The 17,641-nt window shown below is 44.9% G+C and overlaps 1 protein-coding gene across 1 annotated transcript in view; it reads right to left on the reverse strand.

Moving 5' to 3' along the window:
• Positions 1–297: 297 nt before the first annotated feature.
• Positions 298–17,641, reverse strand: part of LOC309549767 (uncharacterized protein) — a 145,793-nt gene continuing 128,449 nt past the window's right edge. The window contains exons 25-31 of the mRNA XM_082250279.1: positions 16,934–17,020; positions 12,718–12,809; positions 11,371–11,456; positions 10,897–10,966; positions 5,829–5,932; positions 5,610–5,735; positions 298–685 (exon numbers count right to left, since the gene is read on the reverse strand). Of these exons, the coding sequence (XP_082106405.1) occupies positions 486–685; positions 5,610–5,735; positions 5,829–5,932; positions 10,897–10,966; positions 11,371–11,456; positions 12,718–12,809; positions 16,934–17,020 (765 nt within the window). The 3' untranslated portion in view covers positions 298–485. The remainder of the gene's footprint in view (positions 686–5,609; positions 5,736–5,828; positions 5,933–10,896; positions 10,967–11,370; positions 11,457–12,717; positions 12,810–16,933; positions 17,021–17,641) is intronic.

The raw sequence follows: 17,641 nt of genomic DNA on the forward strand, positions 1-17,641 counted from the left end.
CATGACAACATGATATATTTCAGAATAATAAAAAAATATAATGATAAATAAGGTCCCAGAGAAGCTACAAACTAGAAATAAATAGAAATAGTCAGAATAATAATATTTGCTCAGTGTTGGGGTAAAGGAGTTCAGTTGCTACAGTATTTATCAAGTCCCTCCTCCAGGGGGCGCCAATAGCGCCTCTAAGTCTTTCCATTTCACTTGCCTTTCCTTTCATTGTAAGTGGCACTTCCGGTATAGAAGAAACATAAAATGTCACTTTCTTGACGGTTCAATTAGCGTCACTTCTCACTCGGTAATATCATTACAGTCTCATGTTTGTAATACGACATTCCATGTTCCACCTGTTGTTCTTCTGCCAAAGCCTGCAAAACAAGTCTTGTGATCTCTGTCCACCTATCAGAACTGGGCATTCCACAGTCCTCCACACCCCAGAGGGCTGCAGCCTGAGATTCAAGGGCACCGCCCACGCAGAACGCTGCTTATTCCTTCTTCCAGAATAACTTCCTGAACACAGACTTATTCCTCAGCTTCAGATCGGAGCTGCTATTTCTTATTTGGGAGGAGGCGAACGAGTGGCAGCGCGTGCGTGGGGTGAGCGGTTCATCGATGTACAGGGTGACAGAGTAGCTGGGCGATGTCTCCGGGGGGCTGGGAAAGGAGGTCATCCTCTGATACATGACTGTGAAAGAACAAGAGAGGATCATGTGATTCTGGCAACAATCATTGCAACCAATGAGAACGCTTTCTGAGGGTTACTAAAAACTAAGAAACGACTTCCTCTTCCCAGACCCAAAACTCAGATTTCCCGGACAGTGCAGAGTGAAAAATATCCGCAGTGATAAATAATTCTACAGCTAAATGCAGGAAAAAGTTACAGTAAGGGTCCTTTCACACGGGACGGACTCCGTTCGGCTCAGCGGGGGGATCGATCCGCCGATCCCCGCTGAGCAGGCGGATGACGGCTTTGTCTCCGCTCAGTGTGCAGAGAAAGATCTGTCAGATCCCCGCTCTCCTCTATGGGAGATTGGATGAGAACGGACCGCCTGTCCATTCTCATCCAATCCGATCCAATCCGATCCTTCAGATGGATGAAAATAGGGTTTCCATCTGTCCGGATTTCACGGACAGGATCGGATCGGAGAGCAGCGGATGTCAGCGGACATGTCACCGCTGACATCCGCTGCCCCATAGGGGTGCATAGAGCGTCCAATCAGGTCTGCCTGAAAAACTGCCGGATCAGATCGGATACCGTAGCAGCGGGTGTCAGCGGACATGTCACCGCTGACATCCGCTGCTCCATAGGGGTGCATGGAGTGTCCAATCAGGTCCGCCTGAAAAACTGCCGGATCGGAAAGCCAGTGTGAAAGGGGCCTAAGTGTTCTCTGAAAGTATTCTGATAATTGTTATTTACCCCCTTCTGGACCGGAAGGATTTGCCCCCTTAATGACCAGGCCTTTTTTTTTGCAATTCGGCACTGCGATAGTTTAACGTAAAATTGCGCGGTCGTGCGACGCTGTACCCAAATAAAATTGACGTCCTCTTTTTCCCACAAAAAGAGCTTTCTTTTGGTGGCATTCGATTACCTGTGCGATTTTTATTTTTTGCGCTATAAACAAAAAAAGAGAGACAATTCTGAAAAAAAAACAAACAATATTTTTTATATTCTGCTATATAACATTCCCAAAAAAAAAATTATTTTTTTTTTTTTTTTTTTTTTAACATTTTAGGCCAATTTGTTTTCTGCTACATATTTTTGGTTAAAAAAAAAAATCACAATAGGCGCATTTTGATTGGTTTGCGAAAAAAGTTATTGCGTCTACAAACTAGGGGAAAGATTTATGTCATTATTATTTATTTTGTTTTTTTTACTAGTAATGGCGGCAATCTGCAATTTTTTGCGGGACTGCGACATTGTGGAGGACAGATCGGACCCCTAACTGACATTTTTTATACTTTTGGGGGGGACCAGTGACATTACTACAGTAATCAGTGCTAAAAATATGCACTGTTACTGTAATAATGACACTGGCAGGGAAGGGGTTAACCTAGGAGTGATGAAAGGGTTAAGTGTGAGCCTAGGGGGTGTTTCTAACTGTGAGGGGGATGGGCTTGTTAAATGATCATAGAGACCTGTGATCCGATATAGAAGGATCACAGGCGCTCTGTGATCACTCCAGACAGAAGAACGGTCAGCTGTGTTTACAACAGCCGACCGTTCTTCTCTCTCAGCAGGGAACGATCGCGGGTGTCAGGCGGCAATCGTGGCCGCCGGCCCCTTGCATCGGCATCCCTGCTCCCCCCAGCACCACCCACGTGATCGACGTAGGGTTACGTCAGTTCGCACAGGAGAGGCTGCCTGCCGCAGTAAATCTGCGGTGGGCGGTCTTAATGTGATTAACCCAATGACACTAAACCTCCGCCGCATAGGAGTGTGCAGTCTATTGAATTAGGGTGTGCACCTCAAAAACATACACTACATTACCAGAAGTATTGGGACGCCTGCCTTTACACGCACATGAACTTTAATGGCATCCCAGTCCGTAGGGTTCAATATTGAGTTGGCGCACCCTTTGCAGCTATAACAGCTTCAACTCTTCTGGGAAGGCTGTCCACAAGGTTTAGGAGTGTGTCTATGGGAATGTTTGACCATTCTTCCAGAAGCACATTTGTGAGGTCAGGCACTGATGTCGGATGAGAAGGCCTGGCTTGCAGTCTCCACTCTAATTAATCCCAAAGGTGTTCTATCGGGGTGAGGTCAGGACTCTGTGCGGGCCAGTCAAGTCCCTCCACCCCAAACTCACTCATCCATGTCTTTATGGACCTTCCTCTCTCATCCCTTCTTCCTTCCTTCCTCTGTCACCCCTCCTTTCCTTCCTTCCTTCCTTTCTTCTTTCCTTCCTCTCTCCCCCCTCCTTCCTTCCTCTCTCACCCCTTCTTCCTTCCTTCCTCACCCCTCCTTTCCTTCCTTCCTTCCTCTCTCCCCCCTCCTTCCTTCCTCTCTCACCCCTTCTTCCTTCCTTCCTCACCCCTCCTTTCCTTCCTTCCTTCCTCTCTCACCCCTTCTTCCTTCCTTCCTCACCCCTCCTTTCCTTCCTTCCTTCCTCTCTCACCCCTTCTTCCTTCCTTCCTCACCCCTCCTTTCCTTCCTCTCTCACCCCTCCTTTCCTTCCTTCTTTCCCCCTCCCGCTCGCTGGACGCCGCCCCCCTCCCGCCACCTTCCCCGGCTCTGCCCGGGTCTCCGTCCCAGCGTGAGACCCGAGCAACCAGCCAACACATCCACCGGCTGGTTGGAGTCCCGAACAAAGCTGGATTCGGCTTTGAACAGGTCTCTGATGTAGTAACCCAGAAGCGACGTCATGACGCCACTTCCGGTTTACTAGGTGGCTAACGGCGCAGAATTTAAAAACTGTCAGTATTCAAAAATGCAGATTTCGGCATTTTGAATACTTTGGAGTGCAGTGGAGGGGTTTGGGGTCTTTTAGACCCCCGATCCCTCCATAAAGAGTACCTGTCACTGCCTATTGCTATCACAAGGGATGTAAACATTTTTTATTTTTTTTTGAAAAACAGTGCTAAAAATAAAAAATGAAATAAATAAATAGGAGAATTTTTTTTTTAAAGCGCCCCGTCACCATGAGCTCGCGCACGAAAGAAAACGCATACGTAAATCGCGTACGCAAATGAAAACGGTGTTCAAACCACACATGTGAGGTATCGCCGCAATCGCCAGAGCGAGAGCAATAGTCCTGAAAACAACCCATGCTGTAACTCTAAACTGGTAACCGCTAAAAAAATGAAGGAGGCACACAGACTGACCACGGTGTCAGGGCTCAGTAGCCATGATATACTGTGGTCAATATACAGAGGGGAGGGTAGAAACTGGCAGGATCAGCCAGGTTTTTCAGGTGATAGAAGGGGCCAAATGACACAGCACAAGTACTGTGCTGTATAACATGCTTTAAGGGAACAGGATCTGTTTTTTTTTTTTATTTTTAACAAACGCTTTATTTCCCACAAATGTAATCAGGTATTTGAAGTGAGCTTCACTTTAAACACTTGCAGACTGCCCCACGTACATATACTGCGGCAGCGTGGTCGCTCTTTGCCAGATCACCTAGTATGTGATCTGACACTTTCAGATATGGGGCATGCACGCGCGCCGCCGGTGACCTGCTCCTGCTGTGATTGGACATGGTGGGAGCCAATCAGCGGGTCTGGGGGACTCAGTGTTCCCTGGGACCCGCCCATCGTACAGCAGGACACCGGCATAACGGCCGTCTGTGAGAGGGGAATATACTGATCCTGTGTTTCTGCTACGTTCCCCAATCAAAGCACCTCCCCCACACCCTAGGAACACCCTAGGACACGTATGTCAAACACAAAGCCCGCGGGCCGAATGCGGCCCTCCAGGCCTTGTCATGTGGCCCTCACACCCAGTTTTGCAGCCAGAACATGGCTGGAATGCCATTCCGCCACCTCCAGCTCTCACTTCTCTCCTGAACTCTGCATGTAATGCCCTCCTGAACTCTGCACGTAACGCCCTCCTGAACTCTGCACACAACGCCCTCCTGAACTCTGCACGTAATGCCCTCCTGAACTCTGCACACAACGCCCTCCTGAACTCTGAACATAACGCCCTCCTGAACTCTGAACATAACGCCCTCCTGAACTCTGCAATCTGTACATAGCGTAGTCCTGAACTCTGCACATAATGCACTCCTGAACCTTGCGCTCTGTACATAGCGCTCCCCAGATACAACCGGCACTTTGAGGGCAACCATACTGCTGATGCAGCCCGCAATGAAATTGAGTTCGACACCCCTGCCCTAGGAACACATTTAATCCTTTGATCGCCCCTGATTTTAACCCCTTCCCAGCCAGTGTCATTAGTGATAGTGCGTATTTTTTAGCACTGATCACTATATTAGTGTCACTGGTCCCCAAAAAGTGTCAAAAGTGTCAACTTGTGTCCGATCAGTCCTGCTAAAAAAAAAAAAAAAAAATCGCTGATCACCACCATTACTAGTAAAAAAAAATTAAAATAGATAAATATATCCCATAATTTGTAGATGTTATAACTTTTGTGCAAACCAATCAATATACGCTTAGTAGGATTTTTTTTTTTACCAAAAATATGTAGCAGGATCCAAATTGGCTCAAATTGATGCAGAAATTCGATTTTTTAAAACATTTTTTATTGGGTGTGATTTATAGCAAAAAGTAATATATATATATATATATATATTTTTTTTTTTTTAATTGTTCATCTTTTTTGTTTATAGCACAAAATATAAAAATCGCAGAGGTGATCAAATACCACCAAAAGAAAGCTCTATTTGTGAAAAAAAAGGACATCAATTTTATTTAGGTACAGCGTCGCACGACCGCGCAATTTTTAGTTAAAATAACGCAGTGCCGTATCACAATAATGGCCTGGTCATTAAGGGGGGTAAATCTTCCAGAACTGAAGAGGTTAATTACTAACAATGACTTTGCTACTTGGCCACATTCTCATGTGCAATCCTTTTCTTTGGGTCTGATAACCTTTCTTGGCACCTGATCTCAGCTCCCAGCACTACATACTGATTATAGCATGGTCTCACCTGAGCTGAAAGAGCGGGAGCGCCTCCTGCTGTCTGTCAGACTCACATCAAACTCTGAATCAGCAGACTCCAGGAGGTTGTCTGATACCCAAGACCTCGCCTGATGAGTGTCAGCTCTGCAGCCGCCTGTAGACAGAGGAGGAGATGGAGAGGGTCAATGTGTGACATGTGCTGATAAATCTACAGGTTGTCTGGCCAGATACTGGCATGGTTTCTTACCAGCTGGCACACTAAATGGCTCCAGGTGTTGCTCTGCCGGGTCTCTGCCTCGCACTGCTATCGGCTGGCACAGGTCTGGTATACAGGAATTCAGCAGGTTCCCTCTGAGTGCGGAAATACAGAGATACGTCATGTGAATGCGGCACAATAATGATTAATGAATGTTTCCATAAAGGGGTTGTAAACCTCAGACATGAAATATGAACAAAACATATCCCTCTATAGCAGGCGTCACTAAATGGCGGACCGCGTGCCAAATGCGGAACGAGTCACTGCCCCATCCGGACTCGCAGTCACGCCATATAGAAGCTAATTCTGTCCCCAGCTTCCCCTGCAGTCATTATAACAGCAGAGCGGGGATCGGGAGGAAGGACAATTCATGAGAAAGACACAGCAGTGCATGGAGGGCGGGAGCTGCCTGAGATAACTCTTCCCTTCCTCTCTCACGCTCCTGTCCTTCCTCCCTCTATCTCTCTCTTCTATCCTTCTATCCTCTTCTCTCCTTCCACTCTTACTCATTTATTCTCCCTATCCTCCCTATCTCAGTCTTTCCTCCTCTCTCACTTTTGTCCTTATACTTTTTCTTTCTTACTCTTCTATTGTTCGTCTCACTCTTTCTTCCTTTCTAACTCTCCTGTCCTTCCACTCTCTTTCTTTCTTTATTACTCTTCTATACTTCTCTTCCTTCCGCTATCACTTGCTTGTCCCCCCAATCTCACTCTTTCTTACTTCCTCTTTCTTTCTCTTTCTTACTTTCTCTCTCTTTCTTACTTTCGCTCTCTTTCTCTCTCTCTTTCTTACTTTCTCTCTCTCTTTCTCACTTTCTCTCTCTTTCTCTTTCTCTCTCTCTCGCTCTCTCTTTCTTACTTTCTCTCTCTTTCTCGTTTTCTCTCTCTCTTTCTTACTTTCTCTCTCTTTCTTACTTTCTCTCTCTTTCTCTTTCTTTCTCTTTCTTACTTTCTCTCTCTTTCTTACTTTCTCTCTCTTTCTCTTTCTTACTTTCTCTCTCTTTCTTACTTTCTCTCTCTTTCTCTTTCTTACTCTTTCTTACTTTCTCTCTCTCTTTCTTACTTTCTCTCTCTTACTTTCTCTGTCTTTCTCTTTCTTTCTCTTTCTTACTTTCTCTCTCTTTCTCTTTCTTTCTCTTTCTTACTTTCTCTCTTTCTTTCTTACTTTCTCTCTCTTTCTCTTTCTTTCTCTTTCTTACTTTCTCTCTCTTTCTTACTTTCTCTCTCTCTTTCTTACTTTCGCTCTCTTTCTTACTTTCTCTCTCTCTCTTTCTCACTTTTTCGCTCTCTTTCTTACTTTCTCTCTCTTTCTCTTTCTTACTCTTTCTTACTTTCTCTCTCTCTTTCTTACTTTCTCTGTCTTTCTCTTTCTTTCTCTTTCTTACTTTCTCTCTCTTTCTCTTTCTTACTTTCTCTCTCTTTCTCTTTCTTACTTTCTCTCTCTTTCTCTTTCTTACTTTCTCTCTCTCTTTCTTACTTTCTCTCTCTTTCTTTCTCTTTCTTACTTTCTCTCTCTCTCTCTCTTTTTCTTACTCTCTCTCTCTCTTTTTCTCTCTCTCTTTCTCTATTTCTTACTTTCTCTCTCTTTCTCTTTCTCTCTCTTTTTCTTACTTTCTCTCTTTCTCTCTCTTTCTTACTTTCTCTCTCTTTCCCTTTCTCCCTCTTTTTCTTACTTTCTCTCTTTCTCTCTCTCTCTCTTCTTTCTTTCTTTCTTTCAGAAATACAGAGATACGTCATGTAAATGCGACACAATAATGATTAATGAATGTCTCCATAAAGGGAATGTAAACCTCAGACATGAAATATGAACAAAGCATATCCCTCTATAGCAGGCGTCACTAAATGGCGGACCGCGTGCCGAATGCGTAAGGAGTCACTGCCCCATCCGGACTCGCAGTCACGCCACATAGAAGCTAATTCTGTCCCCAGCTTCCCCTGCAGTCATTATAACAGCTCTCTTCTTTCTTTCTTTCTTTCTTTCTTTCTTTCTTTCTTTCTTTCTTTCTTTCTTTCTTTCTTTCTTTCTTTCTTTCTTTCTTTCTTTCTTTCTTTCTTTCTTTCTTTCTTTCTTTCTTTCTCGCTCTTTATCCTTCTATCCTCTTCTCTTTTCCCACTCTCACTATTTTATCCCCCCATCTGAATCTTTCTTCCTCTCTCACTCTTTTACCCTTACTCTTTCCTGCTTCTATCCTTTTCCCTCTCTCACTCTCCTGTCCTTCCTCTCACACTTTCCTCCTCATTATTTCCTCTCTCACTGCCATGTCCCTCCTTCCTAATGCTGGGTACACAAATGAAGTTTTTTTTTGCTCAACCAAGCGGGCTTACAGATCGCTGTAATAACACATCCAATGTTAGTGTGACCCCCGCTGAGCTATCGTGTTCTGACTGAGTGTTCTGGGGGTGTGAACAGAGTGAAGGGAATCTGGGGGTGAGATCAGAGTGGAGGGAATCTGGGGGTGAGATCAGAGTGGAGGGAATCTGGGGGTGAGATCAGAGTGGAGGGAATCTGGGGGTGTGATCAGAGTGGACAGAATCTGGGGGTGTGATCAGAGTGGACGGAATCTGGGGGTGTGATCAGAGTGGACGGAATCTGGGGGTGTGATCAGAGTGGAGGGAATCTGGGGGTGTGATCAGAGTGGAGGGAATCTGGGGGTGTGATCAGAGTGGAGGGAATCTGGGGGTGTGAACAGAGTGGATGGATTCTGGGGGTGTGCTCAGAGTGGAGGGAATCTGGGGGTGTGATCAGAGTGGATGGATTCTGGGAGTGTGATCAGAGTGGAGGTAAAATGGGGGTGTGATCAGAGTGGAGGGAATCTGGGGGTGTGATCAGAGTGGAGGGAATCTGGGGGTGTGATCAGAGTGGAGGGAATCTGGGGGTGTGATCAGAGTGGAGGGAATCTGGGGGTGAGATCAGAGTGGAGGGAATCTGGGGGTGAGATCAGAGTGGAGGGAATCTGGGGGTGAGATCAGTGTGGACGGAATCTGGGGGTGTGATCAGAGTGGACAGAATCTGGGGGTGTGATCAGAGTGGACGGAATCTGGGGGTGTGATCAGAGTGGACGGAATCTGGGGGTGAGATCAGAGTGGAGGGAATCTGGGGGTATGATCAGAGTGGAGGGAATCTGGAGGTGTGATCAGAGTGGAGGTAAAATGGGGGTGTGATCAGTGTGGAGGGAATCTGGGGGTATGATCAAAGTGGAGGGAATCTGGGGGTGTGATCAGAGTGGAGGGAATCTGGGGGTGTGATCAGAGTGGAGGGAATCTGGGGGTGAGATCAGAGTGGAGGGAATCTGGGGGTGTGATCAGAGTGGAGGGAATCTGGGGGTGTGATCAGAGTGGAGGGAATCTGGGGGTGAGATCAGAGTGGAGGGAATCTGGGGGTGAGATCAGAGTGGAGGGAATCTGGGGGTGAGATCAGAGTGGAGGGAATCTGGGGGTGTGATCAGAGTGGAGGAAATCTGGGGGTGTGATCAGAGTGGAGGGAATCTGGGGGTGTGATCAGAGTGGAGGGAATCTGGGGGTGTGATCAGAGTGGAGGGAATCTGAGGGTGTGATCAGAGTGGAAGGTATCTGGGGGTGAGATCAGAGTGGAGGGAATCTGGGGGTGTGATCAGAGTGGAGGGAATCTGGGGGTGTGATCAGAGTGGAGGGAATCTGGGGGTGAGATCAGAGTGGAGGGAATCTGGGGGTGAGATCAGAGTGGAGGGAATCTGGGGGTGTGATCAGAGTGGAGGGAATCTGGGGGTGTGATCAGAGTGGAGGGAATCTGGGGGTGTGATCAGAGTGGAGGGAATCTGGGGGTGTGATCAGAGTGGAGGGAATCTGGGGGTGAGATCAGAGTGGAGGGAATCTAAGGGTGTGATCAGAGGAATCTAAGGGTGTGATCAGAGTGGAAGGTATCTGGGGGTGAGATCAGAGTGGAGGGAATCTGAGGGTGTGATCAGAGTGGAAGGTATCTGGGGGTGAGATCAGAGTGGAGGGAATCTGGGAGTGAGATCAGAGTGGAGGGAATCTGGGGGTGTGATACGAGTGGAGGGAATCTGGGGGTGTGATCAGAGAGGAGGGAATCTGGGGGGGGGGGGGTTCAGAGTGGAGGGAATCTGGGAGTGAGATCAGAGTGGAGGGAATCTGGGGGTGTGATCAGAGTGGAGGGAATCTGGGGGTGTGATCAGAGTGGAGGGAATCTGGGGGTGTGATCAGAGTGGAGGGAATCTGGGGGGGAGATCAGAGTGGAGGGAATCTGAGGGTGTGATCAGAGTGGAAGGTATCTGGGGGTGAGATCAGAGTGGAGGGAATCTGAGGGTGTGATCAGAGTGGAAGGTATCTGGGGGTGAGATCAGAGTGGAGGGAATCTGGGAGTGAGATCAGAGTGGAGGGAATCTGGGGGTGTGATACGAGTGGAGGGAATCTGGGGGTGTGATCAGAGAGGAGGGAATCTGGGGGGGGGGTTCAGAGTGGAGGGAATCTGGGAGTGAGATCAGAGTGGAGGGAATCTGGGGGTGTGATCAGAGTGGAGGGAATCTGGGGGTGTGATCAGAGAGGAAGGAATCTGGGGGTGTGCTCAGAGTGGAGGGAATCTAGGGGTGTGGTCAGAGTGGACAGAATCTCAGGGTGTGATCAAAGTGGAGGAATCTGGGGGCGGGGGGGAGTCTTGAGGCGTGATCAGAGTAGAGGAATCTGGGGGTGTGTGATCAGGGATTTTGGTATCTGGGGGTGTGTGATCAGAGTGGGGGGGTATCTGGGGGTGTGATCAGGGCAGTGGTATCTAAAAGTCTACAGGTTAGGAGGCACAAATCACTTGTCTAGCCCCGGGCACTGACAACCCACGCTACGCCACTGCGCTCACCAACACATGAACTGTGGTGCAGTGGGCTGCGGCATCATTTATTTTGAATACCACCCCAATACACATCCCCAACACCTCAACACGGCCCTGCATTTTAGTGGGAACCATTTTTGCCTTGGGGTACAGGTGCATTGATCAAAGGTGTGAGTCCTGCCTTAGGCAAAGTGCAGTGACGATGAAAACAATAATCTGTATGTATTCCTCCTTCACTCACCGAGATGTGAGATGTGGAGAGCGGTCAGCCACCAGTGCCGGGTCTCGGAGTGGATCTGTGTCTTCAACACCTGCCGATCAAGAGAAAATACAATCATCTACAGTCCTCAACAACCTTTTCTATCTAGACAACAATTTAATGATCCATTATGTGTTTGGTGGGCACCAGAGAGGTAAACCCCCTCATGGTCCCTAATATTTGAAGGGATCTCACCATCCCTGCTGGAGTTTTCATCTATTTTATATTATGAAGAATGTAACAGGTGAGACTGTAACACCCCAAGGGGGCTAAGAATAGAGATCTTAGGAGGTATCAAGTGCCAGCAGGTGTTTGAGATCACCAGACCTAGGGTGGCCTGAATACCACACTATCCAGTAGCCTGGCACTATGGTATTGGGTCAGCTCTTTCCCAATTTATCTATCATCCAACCCAGGTGAAGTGTTAGATATGTCGCTTACGCAATGTGCCCTCACCTGAATTATGGCGGAGTTTGCACACCCACTCCTGCAGCAACTCAGAGGTCGGGGCCCGGAACAGGTACTCAGAACCATCCCTTAATCTGCAGAAAAAGAATAGAATTATGTAATGATTACAAAGGATGTTACGCAACGCATGTTACCGTATGTGTTACTGTGTATGACCTCCCAAATCAGTAGATATGTGCAAAACAAAAAAAAAATATTTTGTTTCGTTATTTACATAAATTTTTTGGTTTAATTTGTTTTCCTAAATTTGTTTCCTCTAGTCTAATTCAAATTGATTCAAATTTTCCAAATTCGGCCGAATTTGGAAAATCCAGATTGTTTTAAATATAAATTCCATTTGAATTCAAACTCAAAGTGAATTCATTCTATTCGAAATTCAAATTTTGGAAAATGGTTATATTCTATTCCATCTTATTCTATTGTTTTTTTCTATTTTGTTCTTTTATTTTCTATTCTATTTACTATTCTATTCTATTCTTTTCTATTCTATTTGAATTCAAACTTACTCTATTCGAATTTCTGAAAACGGTTATATTGCTATTTTCATTCTGTTCTATTCTACTCTATTCTATTCTTTTCTATTGTTTATTCTATTCTATTCTTTTCTATTCTATTATTTTATTTTCAATTCTCATCTTTTCTATTCTATTTAATTTTCTATTCTATTCAAATTCGAATTTCAGAAGATGGTTATATTCTCTCTATTCTATTTTTTTAATTCTATTCTTTTCTAATCTATTGAATTTTAATTTATTCTATTTGAAATTCGAATTTTGGAAGACAATTACATTTTTTCTATTTTATTCTCTTCTATTCTTTTTTTTCTATTCTATTCTTTTCAATTCTCTTCTTTTCTATTGTATTCAAATTCAAATTTGTTCTATTTGAAATTCGAATTTTCAGAAGATGTTTATATTTTTCTCTGTTCTATTCTATTATATTTTTTATTATATTCCATTTCTTTATTTTCTATTAAATTTTATTCTGTTCTTTTATTTTCTATTCTACTTTGTTCTGTTTTACTCTATTCTTATGTTTTTTTTTATTTTTTTTTCTATTCAATTATATTTCCTTTTTATTCTCTTCGGAAATTCAAATTCCATTTGAAAACTATTAAAATTTGAAAACGATTAAAATCCGATTAGAAAGCTATTCGAATTCGAATTTCGTCTGAATTTTTGTTTAGTTATTTTGGCTCCTTTAAATTTCTTACTATTGTAATGTATGTATCCGAATTTCCGAATAACGAAAAATCTGTCCGAATTTCAATTTGGAATGAAACGAACCGCACATGTCTAATATTAATGATAAAATGTGACCCGCCATTTCACTGACCTCAAGCGGAAGCAGTTGCTCTTCTTATTGTAGTCGGATTCTGGTGTGCAGAGCGCGCCTGTGAGGTGAAGGGGGGGCGCAGACAATGGGCTCTGTTGGGAGACATAGGGGGGCGAGTTACCATTATGCATGTCAGTTTTATTTCGGCCATGGGCAGGTTTCTCCATCCAAGCTGTCTATGGACATAGCTGCAAGTTGTCTCTTGACAAGTGGCTTTACTGTAATCCCCAGCTTGTTTCTCTAAAATTAGATTTTTTAGCTGGTTTTATGAAAGCCACAAATGGAAATAGACAATATGAGTGCCAGCCAGTCATCTTAAAGCATATTTACACCCTCACTTTGTAAAACAACCCATTTCATGTAAAATAGAAATGAAAGGCAAACCATTTGTGTATACAAGTACACTGTGTGTGTGTATAAATAATTAATAAATGCATTATATTTTATTTTTAACCCCCTTTTTTGTCATCACATATCTTCTGTTCTCAGCTGCATATCCTATGAAGAAGTCATCTATGACGAAACGCGTCCGGACCATGCCATCTGCCATCTAAACTTCATTCCTATTGTTTTGTGCTGTTTCCCATGGATGTTTGTAAGTGTAATTGTACCCTGTTTTAATAAATCCTTTTAAGCGGTTTTACACTATGTCCATGTCATTTGGCTTATCCTTACATGTGAATGCTTGATTGGGAGATCCAGCCATCCCTTGTTCAGGACTACATGGCCATTTTGTTGAATATCCGGTGACATAGCTTCTGTTGGGGAGACCCATGGTTAACATGCAGCCTTTATGACCCATTTGCTGTATAGTATTCTAATGGCTGGAATACACGGGCCGAATATCACCCAATCATTCGACCACCGACTTATGAAAAAGTGTTCGTTGGTCGAAAACATTGCCAACACACACAGGCCGAATATCGCCCAACCGTTTGACCGCCGACCATCGAAACAGTGCATGCGTGATGATGTTCTACAGATTTTAAATGAACGACCTTAACACCAACATATAGAATATTGTTCGTTTGCAAACGAGACAACAGAATTTTTTGTTTTTTTCAAACGGGATTTTTCGTTCACAATATCGATATCGGTCACTGATGGCTGGGCATTAACGAGTAGAATATCGGCCGATCCTTCGCTGAACGGAAATTTTCGGCCGATTTTCTTATCGTGTATTCCGGCCATAAGTCTATAGTTTCTGGTGAGCGCATTCAACTTCTATTCTGGCGGCGTGGGGATCTATTTACATTTCTGATCACATCATCAGTTTGGACAGTTCACCTTCACCGTTTCACTTGGGACTTATTTTATTAATATTTCTCTATGGAATTATTTCACTATATTTTAAAGTTCCTTTTTTGGACTTCTTACATGTTTACTAGTGCTGCACATTATTTGTTTACATTGCATAAGAGCTGGGGGAGGAGAAACAGCAATACACTAATCTTCCCAGTGAATGGCTGTGTGGGGGCCGGGGGGGGGGGGGCAGGACAAGGCTGATTATTGGAGGAGAGCACACAGAGTTTCCAGCATAGCTAGAGAACTGACCACAGTGTGTTCTCTTGCTTAGTGTGGTCAGTTTTTCTGGTACTATGTTTTTTTTTTTATTAAGGCAAATAGACAGGTACATCAATAGAAATCCCACGCAGGGGATAAAAACAGTAAGAATGATTAGCCACAAAGAGCTACAAACAGAACGTGCTCAAAGGTGTATTATTTCAAACTGCAGTGTCCTCCTGACTGAGGCCAGGGGGTAACACAGGGTGCCCGGACCCTCAGGTCCAGGGGATGAGTATGGGGTGTGGTCTAGTCCCCTAAAAAACCAAAAGAAGTATATAAAGGAAAAAAAAAAGTGAAGGGGGGGGGGGCAGGAGAAGGTGAAAAAAAGAAGAAGAGAGAGGAAAGAAGAGGAAAGAGAGTTAGTTCCCCCAGGCTGGGGAATGGATAACATCAGGTGGAAAGGCCCAAGCTGGTCAGATGCTGGGTTGGAAGAGCGTATGACCACCACAAGGACCATACCTTAAGAGATTTAGCGTGGGAATCATGGAAGATACTGGTCATCTTCTCATTGATCATGAGGGTAGTCAGGATGCTCTTCACTTCTGCATACGAGACAGCAGGTTTTTCCTAGCCCTGGCAGTCACGCGCTTGTCAATGAATAGATAAGTGGCCAATTTCTGTTGGTAGGAAAACAGGCCCAGGACTGGACAATGAAGCAGTGCTAATGTGGCATCCTTGCAGATAGGTATAAAGAGTATATAAGAGTCCGAAGACCCTCGACCAGAATCCGACCAGGCGGGGCGCAGGACCACCAAATATGGATTTCGTATCCTCGTTGGTCGCAACGGCGGAAACATCTGTCACTGTATGATTGATGGGTTTGACTTGGCAATTCAGGCCAGGACCCAGTACCAGCGGAAGAGGACCTAGTAGGCCACCTCCAGAGTGGTCGTATTGAAGGAGCACTTGGCTTTGCTGGACCAGGCTTTGTTCCAATCCGCTAGGTCACAAGGGGACAGATCCCATTCCCATTTGGGCACGTAGGAGGGTGAGACCGGAGCACCATTGGAATTGAGGTTCCGAAGAAGTGTGGTCAGTTTTCAATAGGAGAGCAGAGGGACTGGCAGGAACACCGGGGATTTCACACAAAGGAAGCAATACAAAGAGAACAGGAGACTTTCTCATACAAGTACATGGTACAGCAGCCACATATCAGGAATATGAAATGTTGGGCTGACATATTCTTTAACCACTTGCTGACTGCCGCACGACTATATACGTCGGCAGTCAGCCCCTCACAGGCAAAGTGACGTATGGGTACGTCGCTAGCCTGTGAGGCTCTAGGGAGCGAGCGTGTGCCGCTGGAGGTGCGCTCCCGCTCACGCTCGCTCACAGACCCCCCCGCGCGAGTGAGCGGCGGACCCGATGTCCGCCGCTCACTCGCGATCCTCCGGTACAGCAGGAGAAAGGCAGGCGGCTAATGTAAACAAAGCCGCCTGTCATTCTCCCCTGTGTATGAATAGTGATCATATGGTTCTACTATGTAGGACCGTTGATCACTGTTCCTACACCTCAAGCCACAGTCAATCACAGTTAGAATCACGCCCCTAGGGACACACATAACCCCTCCCTCTCAAAAAAGTTAACCCCTTCACTGCCAGTGTTATTTTACAGTAATAGTGCATATGTATAGCACTGATTACTTTAGTAATGTCACTGGTAACCCCAAAAGTGTCAAAAATGTCAGTCAAGGGTCCGATCTGTCCGCCGCAATGTCGCAGTACCGCAAAAAAAATCGCAGATCGCCGCCATTACGCGTTAAAAAAAAAAAAAATGACAAAAATCTTTCCCTTAGTTAGTAAACGTGATAACTTTTGCGCAAAACCAATCAAAATACGCTTTTTGCTATTTTTTTTACCAAACATATGTAGCATAAAACAAATTGGCCGAAAATGTTAAAAAATTTTGATTTTTACATTTTTTTGGGGGAATTTCATATAAAAAAATGTGAAAAATATTGTTATTTTTGTAAAATTGTCGCTCTTTTTTTGTTTATAGCGCATGATCAAAAAAATCGCACAGGTGATCGAATACCACCAAAAGAAAGCTCTGTTTGTGGGGAAAAAAGGACATCAATTTCATTTGGGTACAGCGTCGCACGACCGCGCAATTGTCCGTTAAAGTCCCGCAGTGCCGAATCGCAAAATAGGCCCTGGTCAGGAAGGGGGTAAAATCTTCCGGAGCTTAAGTGGTTAAGAGTCACCCATCATTTAATGTTGATAAAATTAAGACAACAGGAAGATATAAGATAGCCAAATCATCTTAGGACCCAAACAGTCCCTCTTCATTGGGGCTTGGAAGCTTTCATCCATTCCGACCAGTAATACTCCTTATTTAACACTGAACATTTTCCAGGAGTCTTTATATTTAAAGTAAATTTTTCAATTTTTTTATCCAAGTCCTGATAAATAGGGATTGTTTGGCCCCCAAAACGCATTATTTTCCCGTGTACTCAATTTTCTTAACAATAAATGGTGATGGAATTTTAAGACGACCAGCTGGTGCTCTTTTTGGCCATTTCCCTTGGATTTTTTGGTGGAGGCACTTTATTACGGGCTTTGTTTTAAGTAAAATTGACAAGTAGATTCTGTGGAACCATAAATTGTTACATAAGGAAGTAAGGTTAGAGGTGAGGTGGTTGGGCACTTACCTTGGTGGAATGTTTGCGGTCGTGGTAGAAGCAGAGAGTTCTTCTCACCAGCACAGCGTAAAACACCCCCCAGGTGCGAGAAGAGGCCTGTGGGCAGGAAGACACAGTATTACACAGCGCACTTTCCACTGACAGAGAGGGATTGATTTACTAAAGGCAAATAGATAGTGCACTTTGCAATTGCAGTTGCTTCAGAGCTTAGTAAATGAGGAAAAGCTCTGCATCATCCAATCATGTGCAAGCATGTAATTGGGTTTTCTTTGGAAAAGGAAGCTTTGCCTCATTTACTAAGCTCTGGAGCAACTGCACTTGCACATTTTAGTTGCCCTTAGTAAATCAACCTCAGATTGTCTTGGTGTCTCTGGGTGCCCTTTGTTTGGTGTGAAGTAGTAGTTGTCATACTATTGTCTGACCATCGTCTCCAGGGAAGGACTTGCCCAGGGGGCAGGGGGGCAGGAGGGCTGTTCTGATGCCCCATACAAAGGCTGCACAGTCTAGTTGCCCTTAGAAAATCAACCTCAGATTGTCTTGGTGTCTCTGGGTGCCCTTTGCTTGGTTGGAAGTAGTAGTTGTCATACTATTGTATGACCATCGTCTCCAGGGGAGGACTGGCCCAGGGGGAAGGGGGGCAGGAGGGCTGCTCTGTTGCCACGTACAAAGGCTGCACAGTCTAGTTGCCCTTAGAAAACCAACCTCAGGATTGTCTTG

The sequence above is a fragment of the Pelophylax lessonae genome (genome assembly GCF_965119305.1).
Source record: "Pelophylax lessonae genome assembly, chromosome: 3".
In the NCBI taxonomy this organism is placed as follows: Eukaryota; Metazoa; Chordata; class Amphibia; order Anura; family Ranidae; genus Pelophylax; species Pelophylax lessonae.